The 13,199-nt window shown below is 28.6% G+C and overlaps 1 protein-coding gene across 6 annotated transcripts; it reads right to left on the bottom strand.

Annotated features, from left to right (window-relative positions):
* Positions 1-349: 349 nt before the first annotated feature.
* Positions 350-5,493, bottom strand: NAC075 (NAC domain containing protein 75). 6 transcript variants are annotated; one of them, XM_047311121.2, is made up of 7 exons: positions 5,338-5,493; positions 4,527-4,770; positions 4,036-4,213; positions 3,199-3,773; positions 2,297-2,587; positions 1,658-1,753; positions 350-1,002 (listed from the first exon to the last, which is right to left on the bottom strand). In XM_047311121.2, the coding sequence occupies exons 2-7, from the start codon at positions 4,650-4,652 to the stop codon at positions 913-915; spliced, it is 1,356 nt and encodes a 451-aa protein (XP_047167077.2). In that variant the 5' UTR covers positions 4,653-4,770; positions 5,338-5,493; the 3' UTR covers positions 350-912. The 6 variants fall into 6 exon arrangements, with proteins under 6 accessions (XP_047167077.2, XP_047167076.2, XP_047167078.2 ...); XM_047311120.2 differs by lacking the exon at positions 5,338-5,493 and adding an exon at positions 5,218-5,324; XM_047311122.2 differs by lacking the exon at positions 5,338-5,493 and adding an exon at positions 5,198-5,316.
* Positions 5,494-13,199: the final 7,706 nt, after the last annotated feature.

Consider the following 13,199-nt stretch of genomic DNA (forward strand, 5'->3'; position numbering starts at 1 on the left):
CACGAGAGTAACTTACTAGCTATGAATTCTTCCACCGTCATGAGGCTCCGACTTAAAGTTATCGGTAACATACATAGATAGATACGTATGCATATATAAATATATAGATATATATGTATATGTATATATATATTTCTAAAAGAGAAAGCGAAAGCTATATGTGATTCCCTTCTGAAACCTTTCAAAAATGTGAAAAGAAGTAGAAAGTGAAGCGTAATGACACACTCTTTTGGACATTTTTCATTTTTATATATGAATGTGATGATATATATATATATATATAAACATAAAGAAGAATTTAAGGATAAGAAGGAAGTAATGACTAGCTACAGCACGAGGAACAAGGTGGTTTGCAGTTTGCAGAAACTCATTGGTATATTTGTGGTATAAAAAACAAGAAAGGTGAAATTGTACAAGCATTTGAAAACAATAAAATAATAAGAATTATAGGAGGGAATGGTATAGTAATGAAAATAGTGATGATTTTGATGCAGTAGGATACATTTACTTTGGTTTCTCCCTCTCCATGTGTCAGAAGTGACAGCAGCCTTTTCTTGGGTTTTTCTTTTCTTTTCTTTCTCTTTGATTTACAATCTTCCACCCTTTGTTCTTTCTTTCCAGCTTGTCCATTGCACACACACTGTTATACTGTTATGGTTCCTTTGTGAGAGTCACCAAAGTTTCATAAATAGGCCTCCATAGGAAAAAGAAACAAAAAAGAGAGCAAACTATGGATATTATTTCTTTGGCCTTTTTTTTGTTGAAAGGAAACTTGAGAGAGGCTTCAAGCTTTCATGATGATGATGACTATAATGCTGTCTATATGGTTTTTGTTTTTTCTCTACATTTCTCTCTCTCTCTCTCTCTCTCTCTCTCTCTCTTCACTTTTTTCTTTGTTGGGTTCACCCTCTTCTACCCATGATGATCCGGGTTGTCAGGGTCTGGCCAATAAGAAGAGTACTTCAACCATTCAGCTTCTTGTGGGTTTGTCATGGATGACTCCTGCAAGTAGGGTTAGGGTTTGTAATCAAAATCTTAAGTAATAACAAGGAAAAATCATTATATACTTCAAGAATATTATGACTCTATTTAACCTCCACATTTAATTGAATTTACATGTCATAAACTAAGAAAAGATAATTATGGAAAATGGAAATTCAATAGTTCATCAGGAATAGTCTTTTTCCACATCATGGTCAAAGTGTCAAACGTCAATGGGCGTCTTGCCAAACACGGCCCATTGAAAAAAGAAAATAAAATTAAGTTGCTTTCACTTTACCCAGTCTTTATTAATAGCTTGTTTATGACAATAAAGAAAAAAAAAAGAACAAAGATCAAACTTTTAAACATTAGAAGTAGTCTAATGAGAGGAACGAATTATGTTGGTGGTTTCGATCTCTTGTACAATTCAAAAACAAAATAAAGAATGTCTTTTTCCTTTAAAGGCTTCGATTGATGTCCCACTTTTTGTTTTACTGTTGTTCTTTCATTCAGTGTATAATAGGAAGAAAAACGTAACCTCAAAGTAAAATTAAGTAAAAAATGTTTTTTTATTTTATAATTTTTCTCTATGAATTATGTGCCCTCCTTTTCCTTTTCTATTGGCATTATGACACACAAAGTTCATATAATTCTGAGTCAAAAAGTTCTTTCTTACCTCTTTGATTTCAGTTGAAGTGCAACCCATGATGAGTTCCTCCAAACCAGACGCAGACCTTCCTCCAAGCTTATGATGATGTTGTTGCTGTTGTTGCTGCAAAGTGTACAAATACCATAGATGCATTTTCCAAGGTCAACAATCAAATTCAAAGCACACATCTTAATCATCGTGTTCAACATTATTTAAAAAGTGAAAAGACAGTTTCATGCTTCTCATTTTTCAAGCACTCACAAAAGCTTTTCCTACTCATTCACTCCGACTCATGCACAATACCATGCAGACTCACTCATCTGTTTTTTCTTTCTTTCACTGACTAGCTTATATTTTTTCCCTTTTTTTACAATTTATTGTTATCATTATAAATCAAAAATGGTTATAAACATTTTTATATTAAACTTTTAGGGGGCATATGAAAGTAATTTATGACCATTTAAGCTGTTTAAACTTATTTTAACAGGTCAAGTTCATGATATAAACTGTTATGTTTACTCAGTGCAGTCTTTCTCTTTTCCAATGGTCCAATGCTATTTGGTAACAGCTACAGTAGTTCTCAATTATGAAAATCAAAAGGGAAGAAAACTATGATCATGTATATATATTATAATGTTTAAGAAGAGAAAATTGAGTGGTGATTACCTGAAAATTTTCATTTTGGAGCATTATTCTAGAGACATGGTAAGAGTTGTCATCGAGAATGATGGAAGTATGGTGGAGGGGAGGTGGAGAAATAATGGTGGAGATGGGATGTGATGGCCTACTGATATGAAAAGCTGAGTTTGAAATCTGATGATGAGCATGTTGTTGCTGATGTTGTTGTTGTTGATGATGATGAACTACATGCTGTGCTCTCTGTCGTTCATGCACTTCTTCACACGAACCTGATGCTTGCACCACTTCCCTTGCTGTTGAAACCTCTCCCATTCCAACCTGCATTTTCCACCATCATATTCAACTGTTAACTATATACATGTTATCCTATGCACAAGAATACAACGCATACTATCATTTATATATACTTTTTGAAGGTTAATCAAAGTAAAAGAAAAAGAAGAACATGTCAACCTCATGTTTCTTTTTCTTGGTATGTTAGCTGTAACTTTGTTGCATTTTTGTTACCTTCAGCGGTAGGTAAACAGGCAGTGGTTGGTTGAAACTGATTTATAATTAAGCATGGTCGTACAGATTCATGCTGTCTGTGCAAGCAACGGTGTTATATCATCAGCTACCTTAATCCTTTCATGTCTTATTTCACTTTTTGGTGCAAAAGCAAACTCTATAGTTTTACCAAAAGAATGTTGAAATTCAGTGAATTATGTTAGCTTTGGCAGCTATGCAAGTGAGACATCACGTTCAATTAATTGATTTGAAAAAAAGGTGTCCAATTAAAATCAAAACTATGCAAGTGTCCAATCAAGTGTGATGCCACATATATATACACATGTTGGCACGTTTGAATGATATATGTGTGTATATATATATATATATATATATATATATATATATATATATATGATTGTGTATATGTATGTGCAGTGTACCTCATCAAAGCTTTTCCTGAAAGGGATGAAGCTAAAGTGATCAGGTTTTAGATGGTGAATGTCCAAAGGGTGATGAGTGAAAGTTGTGATTGGAGGGACACCAACAACAGCAGACATTTCATCTCTGTGAGTAGCAATTTCTTTGGAAGAACAACTTCCACTTCCACTGTCCCTTCTGCTACTGTTGTTAGGTTCTCCACTTCCTTCACCAGTTGTTGCACTTCTGTCTGACCAGTTGCACTGTCTTGGCTGTGTCTGATAGAATATCTTGGACACCACAAGCTCTCCCTCTTTCTCTTCTTCATGCTGCCCCAAATGGTATTGGTGCATCACCCAGTTGGTTTTCTCTGGCTTTCTGTTCTTTCCAAAGTTGGTGTAGAGGACAAGAATTTTCTTGCAACCCTTTTGTTTTCCATTCACCATCACTGGCCTGGTCTTACCAGTCTTGTGCCACCGGGTTTCTCCACCTTGCAAGTCACATTCGTTTTGAATCTTTCTCCTCTTTCTTGTCCCAGTTGTGTAAGCCTTTGAGGGTCTATGGAAGAAGTGCCTGCTCAATCCATCTCTTGTTACTCCTGTCAGACACATATCAACCACACACCCAAAAATCAAAGTTAGGTGAACTGACAGATAAAACCCTTTTTCTTTATATCAATTATAGTACAAGTTTCTTAAAAATCCCAAAAGAGACTTTGGTGGTCTCTCTCTCTATATAGTAAAACCTAACTGGGAATTAAAAAATGACATGGAATAATGGATAAGATGGTTAGAAGATCATTCTAACACTCTTGGAAAGTGGTGAGATTTGAATTTTTTTTATCAGTATATCTCTCACACCTGGAAGTTTCTCTGGATGGGTATAACAGATTCCGTCTTCTCCTTCAATGGTTGGAATGAACTCATCTATCAAAGGGTGTGATTTCATGTTCTTTGCCTCCACTTTGGCTTCAAGATGTTCTATCAGTTCTTGGTCTGTGGGATCAAACTTCACTCCTGCTGGCAAGCCTAGCCAGTCCTGCAGTCGCCATTGAAATTCAAGTGAAAAACCAGAATCAAAAGCTAAAGAGAAAAGAGGAACAAGAAGAATAATACAAGGGAAAGAGAAAATAAAGAGGGTCGAAGGCTTTAGTTAACAAAAAATAATAATACTGAAACTTTACCAGTGACATAAAATGAAAAAGGGAAACCCCATGAAATGAATTGCACAAGCTCTATAAGCATACAGATATGGCTATACTTTTTTGGCTGTGCATGATATGATTCTTCTTCATACACTGTCAAAGGCTTTTCAGTGAAGGAAAGAATATTATTGAGATATTTTTCCGTACCGGCTTCCCTTCAAACTTGTGTCCGCAACCGGGACACTGCTTGGATCCGCACAATTGATGCTCTTCAAGCTTGGCATCTATGAGATCAGAACTGCTTACAGAACTCAAGTTGCTGATCTTACTCATCTCGTGACGTGTGCGTGCGTGTGCTATCTCTCTTGATCAAACCAGATGCCTTCAAATATATCACTGCAACTCCCTTTTTATAGAACAGTCCACCACTTAGCATGTCCAAGTTTCTGCTCTATATTACAGGAAAATCCAAGACCCAATTCAGATCCATCAAAACTTCAAATTCTCCAAAATGATCAACAAAGAAAGCAGAAACAACGATACATAACATGGCTAATCATTTTCTTAACTTTTGAAGAGCTGCTAATTGTTTATACATGTATCAGGAAAATAAATATGTGTATTAAGAAATTAAACATGTAGATGATGATCCGGTTGAGAAAAAGTAGGCTAAAAATCTGCAAACAAAGGGAAAACTCTTGAATATGGACAAAAAATGATGATGGAAAACACTGACTCCCTAGCGTGTACGCGACTGTAACCGATCGTTGAAAAAAAAATCTGCAGAACCCAGATGAGAATATGCAGGAAAGAAGGAAAGTATTCGGTGAGGATAAGATAAAGAAGAGCGTAGAGGAGGAAAAAGAGGAAGGAGTTACAATAAGATTGAGCTATAAACCTGGTTTAACCATGGAAAACACCAGAATTCCCTATCTAGCTAGATACTTTAACTGAAGGCAGTGAGAAAAATAAGAAAGGAAAAGGTGGCTAGCTGCTGCTTCAAACACACATATAGTACCTTTAAGACTTTGCTAATTTAAGAAGTGCATGTATGTAGGCGGTTTATGAGAGAGAAAGAGAAAAAGAGAAAGAAAACCCGGTTGGTTTTTTTTCTGACTAAAGCTCAAAATCCACCCTCTCTCTTCCCTCAATCCTACTAGTATTACACCTTTCTTTCAGCCTTGACTACAAAAGCAAAAGCCACAAAACGGCCACATAGCTGTTACTAATCAAGGATCTCCTACCAACCTTACAATTTGTGTCTTATTTTATATTTGTATATATAAAATCATTAAGAAAATACACATCCCAAAGAACCACGAAAACATTTAGTTAACGAATCAGAATCAGTACATACAGATTGTTTATATAATGTAAGAAAATTATGGGGTGAAATTTTAATTTTGATTCAAAACATTTGCATTTTTCTGTGTCATGTGGTTAATCAATCAGTGTTAATCTTTGATCAAAAGTTAGCAGGCAGAACAGGTAATATGTATGGTGATTAATAGATTTTTAAATGTAAACAGTGATTCTTAATACGTGTCAGAAAGTTTGGAGTTTGAGTAATAACGACGACATGGGGCAGAATTACGGTCTCATTATTTAAGAATAACAGATTAAAGCTAAGATTTTTAGGGAGAGAGAGAAATAAAGAAAGACATGGTGAGACACCCAGATGGAAATAAGGGAAAAAGGGATGATAGAAACTCACATGGGTTTTGAGCTGGAGTGCTGATCATGATGCTTTTGCCATGAATGTTTTGCACACACAAGAGAGAGAGAGAGAGAGAAAGAGATGGGTGGGGAGTATTAGGATGTGGTTGCTTGATAAGCAAGACAAAGCTGTGTGTACTTGATGGACCACCACCTCTTCTAATTACTATGTTAAATCATATTCTTTCACAAACACATATATATGTATATATATATATATATAACTTGGACCAGAAGCACCAAATAGTTTACACCTATAGGTAAAATAAAAGTAAAGCTTAATTTACATGCATTGAAGATATAAAGAACTTTGACCGTATCAGTAAATATGAAAATCATGTCTGAAATGAGTATCATACTGTTATTTTCTCTTTATTATGGTAGTAAACTCTTTAATGGTATTATTATAGTTGGAAGTCTCACGTCGACTAGAGATAAGATCTATTTAGAATATATAAGTGTGTGTAAATCTTATCTTACAAGTCAATTTTATAGGGTTGAATTAAACTTAAAGTGTACTTTTTTACATGGTATCAGAGTCTTAACATGGTATTAGAGTCTAGTTAGAGTCTATCATAGCAATCCACCCACCATCAAATCGTTATCGGATCACCTATTCATGTCTAATCTCACGCTCGAGATATATATATATCTCGGCATGAGATAGACTTAAACTCCATTGATTTTTGGAATGTAATTTGAGGTTGATGAAATTATCTATTTGAGGTTGATGAAATTATGTATTTGAGATATAGAAGATGTGAGAAGAAGTAGGAGAGAGGGGTCCACCATGGAAATCTTATGCTCTCATAAAGTATCTTAATCAGATGATGGCTAGGTTTCACGTTTATAACAGCATTGTTTGGAGCAGTCAAGAGGAAAATGATGGAGGGTCCCAAACGATGTTTGCAGTGTAGATAGATGGCCATGATTGCTCCTTTGTCTCCTGTTTTTACTTTTGTTTTTCTGTTTTTCTTTCTTTTAGCTTTGCTTTTCTTTCATGGAGCTCACAATCACATTTTCTTGCCTAAATTTCTTAGACAGACACACACACCTAAGGAATATATCCTATCTTCAGTCTGTATAGACAAATTTGGACCAAGCATAGCACAGGACCCAGAAAAACTCAAACATGTTTGTATTTTTTAAAAAATAATACAACTTTGGTACTTCCGTAAAAAATCTTCCATTAAATACTTACTTATTCTTATTATTGGAAATTACATTGAAAGAAGATAAACTTATAATATATAAATGAGTAAAATCTTTATCTAAAAAATTAATTTTATTAGGTTAGGTAAACTTAAATTTTAGTTATTAAAACTATATCAATGAGTTAATATATTTCTAATTCATAAATTTTGAATGTAAACTATTAAATTTTAATATATTTTAATTTTTAAAATTAAAAAATAACTGAGTATAATTTTCTTAACTCAATTATATTAAATTATTTTTTACATGTGAAATATATTTTAGGACGATGTTTCATTTATTTATATCATTTTGACGAATATGAGTTTTGAAACATAATTTAATAAGTAAAAAGAAATTAATCATTTAGTTAAAAAGTTATATCTATTTGTTTTGTTTTAAGTTTTTAAATTTGAAGATTAAAAATATATTAAATTTACCTTTGTTGCTATTTAATTTATTTTCTTTTTAAAAAAAAGAAGAAGAAGAAAATGAAATTGTTTTGATATCCATTTAAGTTGACCTTGGAGGAAGCAATCGAAGGAGCCCACATTGTAACACAGTTCCATCTTCCCACACAACCTTTGTTTGCTCTGCATCAGTCATACATAAATATTCCACTGTTTAATAATATTTCTTCACCTATAAAATGGTTGGTGACACAGTTCCCAGGAACATCAACTCTTATACTAATCATAATAATAATTATTATTATTATAATATATGTAATAGAAAAATAAGTGTTTAATTTTATATACACAAAAAAATATTCCAAATACTCTCTTTTCTCTGCAATAAGAATATAGTACATTAGTATAATTCTTGATACGAGTTTATGTATATTCTCGAGTGCAAATTAAGGTTTAGCCCTAAACATATTCCAAAATTTTAGGGATCTCTTGTTTACCTAAATAATTGCAATTATATCATTCCCCTGACCATTGGTTATTAACATCAATAATTAATATAATTAATAGGAGAGACAAATTTGGTATCATTAGGGTTCTCATTAAATAAGTACAAAGCAGTTTATTATGAATTAATTAATAATTAGGAAAACATTAATGTATAAACAGAGCTAGCCTAGGACCTTCTTCATGACGTCAAGGTAGGGTTTGAATGAACTCTCAATTTTCTGATTTATTTGACTGGTAGTTTTTCATTATTATTATTATTATTATTATTATTATTATTATTATTATTATTATTATTATTATTATTATTATTAAAGAAAGAAAAAAGGTAGGATATATCTATTTGCTTTCAAGTGGCAGAGGACAAGTACTTCTCTAACTTTTGTTTAGTGTTTTTTTCAGGGTGAACTTTTGTTTTCCATTGGACAATTTCTAATTATTTTTTTCAACCATTTTTTAATTTTTTTCGTTACTTAGTTATAGTTTTTGATTCTGTCATGGGATCCAACGTATTTATTGTATTTTGATTAATTAAGATGTTAATCTTTAGAAAGAGATTCAGTCATATTTAAAATCCTTTTTCTAATTAAGAATGCGTCGTATGAAAAGTAAGGTCGTATATCTCACTAATTTAGTATATACTAAATTATTATATAGTATGTATGTAGATGGGTGGGGTAAACTTGATTTGAATTATAATAGAAAAATACAAAATATTAGTTAATTTATTATTTTCCTTACAATAATTTTGAAAAAAATTATCCATAACTGCTTTAATGCTATCAATTAACTCATTCGTTAATATATATATTTTTATAAATGTGCATATGATCTAATCATTTAGAGTATATTGTATTATATATATCTTCTTTTTTTCAATAATATTCATCCATATTTTTGTACTCGGTAGAATCCAAGATTGTTGTTTCAATTTTAACTAGTGTTTTTAATATGATTAAAAATAAAAAAAATATTCAACAGATAAAAAAATATTTTCTGATATGTGAATCATAATATAACAAAATATGCAGATACTTATATTTAATATTTGCAATAAATAATTCCAAATTATGAGATATACTTATAAGCTTATTTTTAATTATTTAGCTTGGTGTTCGAATAAAGGATGGAACGCATTGAAGGAAAAGGAAAGAATATTATAAATTATATTTAAAAAAAAATGGAACCCATTAATAAATTTGATATTTTCATTTGTTAAAATATTTGACCCATTTATGTGGGTTGGGCCTATTTGACCCAATTATGTGTAAGATTGCTTGAGAGGTGGAATTCCGCGGTGGGTGAAAGGTATCCAGAACTTCACGGAGCAAAAGTCCACCAACCCAACAATATTATCTTATAATAATTCTATTAGGTTTATACAACTTTCACCTGCAAAATATATCATTAATTTTTTAATATTCAGTAAAAAAAAATTAAACCTGAATATTTAATACATTCAAAATGCTGATTTAAATCTATAATGTTATTTCTGTAAGTTTTAATCGAGGTTTACAAGCTCGTTAAATTAAATGTGTTAAACGGTTGAAAAATTATACGTATAAGATACATTAGTGACCGATCTTTGTCAATAAAATTGAAGAAATAAAATAATATATTTAAATTTATATATGTAATTAATTTAATTATTATCACTAATACAATAAAAATTAATACATAGTTTAGTACAGTTGTAATTATAAAAGAAATAAAAAATACCTTATTTACTTTTCATGAATTTCCAATATATATGACGTATAATTTAAAACTAAAAAAAAAAAGTGGGAAACCATGACACCTCTTCTTGTCCCTTAGGTTTTGATTGAAGAAAAATAATCTAATCATTGATTGAAGAAAAAAAAAAAAAAAAAAAAAAAATATATATATATATATATATATATATATATATATATATATATATATATATATATATATATAATATCAACTTTAACATAAAGTACATAAAAAATACTAAAAATGACGTTAATTAAATATAAATTAATTTACATTATATAAACAAATGAAAATCATATCTTACAATTTTATAAAATTAAATTAAATTTAAAATTTATTTCTTATTCTATAAAACATTTTATGTATATCAATTGTGATAAAACTTATGAAATAAATTTAATAATAATAAGATATAAATCTAATTCACATAAATATATCATCTCCGATCTAATATATTAATATAATGATTTTTGTGAGTTTTTTTATATGATAATTAACTTTCTATTTTTTATATACTTAAATTCGATTATTTCTTTTCGTGATAGATTTACAAAAAAATAGACGATTTAATATCGAAATGAAATTGTTGAAAGCCACTTTGGATAGAAAGGATGTTTTTGAATAGTATTGATTAGATTATTTTTCTTCAATCTATTCAACGATGCCTCTGCATGAATTTGTGGCCATTTTATAGAGAAGAGATTCTCCATAATTGCAATTTCAATGGTGAAATTATTATATGTATGTGTGGTTGTAAAGTTTGTAACATGACATATTAATAGGCTAATGTGATTGATTTACCAAAAAGTATACGATGAAAATTGGCTGATGGATGGCCAACAACACCTTGACGGTGGTATAAGATGTGTACGGATTTCTTTTTGTTTCTTTGCTACCATTTCTCCTTACAAAATAAATATACTTTTTCTTTATTTAGATGGAGAATCAACTCAACTTTACTTTTAGCTTAATATAAACATTATTAAATATCTTCATATATTTAATAACAAAATTAAAATATGTATTTATGATTAGAAGTAAATTTCAAATTTAATTCAATTTTAGAAACATCATATTTATATTATATAGTTTGAGTTTTATATATAATTTTAGTATTATATTAATAATTGAACTTGTAATCAGAAAGAATCTGAGTATATAATTAAAGTTAATTTTATAAAATTGAGTCAAATTAATTTTATTTATTGAAATTTATTAAATTTATTTAAAACTTTAATTATAATAAAATTTATTGTTTATTAAATTTATTGAATTATTTATTAACATGTTATTGTTTTACTGTTTATACATATTTATTTATTTATGTGTAAGATATAAATTAAATTTTTAATATAAGTGAATGTAAATTATATTAGTAACATTGAAAGTCACGTATTACATAAAGATTATGAGAAGAGTGAGCGACTAAAGTTAAAAATAAAACGATTTTAAAATTTTACGTTAAAGATGTTATTATATTTTTTATATACGCAACTCGACTATAATATTATGTTAATAAATTTTAATAATAATTTTTTAATAATAAATTATGGGTTATTATTTTGTCCAATCGTTTGAATTTATTTTAAAAAAATATTTAAAACGAATAAAAAAATTATTACATAAGTGTTGTAAAAAATTGTAAAACAAAATTATTAAAAAAATATTATCATTTTTGTATAGATGGTGAGGGCGAACCAGGTTCTGGGGAATGACAGAGACCAGACATTGACGTTGTAGTTTTTGTTTCCAACTAGAATGTGACTTTGCATACGCCAATATATTGTTTTCTATATAACTTTGCACCATTCATGCCTTTATTACTCAGGAAGACTCTTCCAAATAATATAAATATAAGTTTAATAAAATATACTTTTTATAAGTGAAAAATCAATGTAAAACTTAGCATAAGTACTATTTCTTCTAACAATTTAATTGCGTCACAACCTGAACTTATTTATAATATCTGTGCATATAATAATGATGATTTCTAGTGAGTATAAGTTTGTCCAACCAAAGTCAAATCAGTGAATAATAATTATAAACACTAACATGAAGTAATTACATAATACATGTAAATGATGTTAAAATATTGTCAAAAAATATTGTTAAAATATCATTATCCTTTTAAAAATATCACTAATATGAAATTATTAAACTACAGCTTAAAATATTTATTTTGTTGCTTATATTAATTAAGAGTTATCGGCGTTAAAGACTACATGACCAACATTTTATATGGTTTCACTTTCATATAAAATTAAAAATTAAATATATTTTTATACTTTTTAATTTTTAGTAAAAAATAAAATTAGTTTTGTTTAAAAAAATTGATTTTATTTAGTGTTTTTAATTTTAAAAATATATATATTTAATTTTTTTAACCAAATTTTATATGATTTCAAACTTGTTTTTCAGTTAACATTAAAATGAAACTGTGTTAAATGATGGAAACAATTCAAATGTTATGTTGAATCGGTTAACATTAAAATGAAAATATGTTAAATAGTATAAACAATTCAAATGCTACAATGAAACATGTTTGAAATGTTAAATAAATTTTACAAATTTTTGTTAAAAAAATTAAATTTTTGTATTTTTGAAATTAGAAGACTTGGATCAAAATTTCAAAAAAAATTAATTCAATTTTTCATTTAAAGTTAATAAACAAAAGAAAATATATTTAACCTTAATAATAATGTTGGACTTTGAAAAAAGTTAATAGTATTTTACCTCACTTTATGCCAAAATTTAAATATAACAATAATATTGTTGAAGTGAGAGTGTTATAGTTTCATTGAGAATGATTCAACTTAATTTGTTATATTTATTCTAATACAAGAGTGCTGTGTAATGGATATATATACTTTATATGTATACGATGTTGTATGCTATGACGTATATATAGTTTATATGATATATATAGTTTATATTTACATTAGTTCATATGTATAAACTATTACGATTATATTTAATATTATCAATAGAGAATTTAGTTAGACTAAACACATTTTATTTACCAACATATATATATATATATATATATATATATATATATATATATATATATATATATATATTTGTGTGTATAAATTAAATGAAATATTATAATAACTAATTTTTTTAATGTTATTTTACCTCTAACAGTGGTAATTTAGTTTATTAGTAAACATCACTAAACATTTTTAATTTGATTAAACTAGTTCATAACTTATTAATTTTCCATTAAATAATTTTTTGAAACACATTTAAATAGAATGATTAGTTTGTGGTTAGTTCTTATTTCAACTCAGCTAAATTAGCTCATGTGTATTTAGTATAA

Source organism: Vigna umbellata, chromosome 4 (assembly GCF_029865625.1).
Source record: "Vigna umbellata cultivar VRB3 chromosome 4, Vumbellata_1.0, whole genome shotgun sequence".
NCBI classification, from domain to species: domain Eukaryota; kingdom Viridiplantae; phylum Streptophyta; class Magnoliopsida; order Fabales; family Fabaceae; genus Vigna; species Vigna umbellata.

Bases quoted from the DNA above. Each gene is read 5' to 3' on its own strand.
- NAC075 (XM_047311121.2), bottom strand. From the start codon at position 4,652: ATGAGTAAGATCAGCAACTTGAGTTCTGTAAGCAGTTCTGATCTCATA. The intron at 2,588-3,198 runs GTACACTGCACA...TGGAAAATGCAG, and splicing joins TCAGGAAAAGCTTTGATGAG to GTTGGAATGGGAGAGGTTTC. The intron at 1,754-2,296 runs GTAATCACCACT...TACACTTTGCAG, and splicing joins TCCAAAATGAAAATTTTCAG to CAACAACAGCAACAACATCA.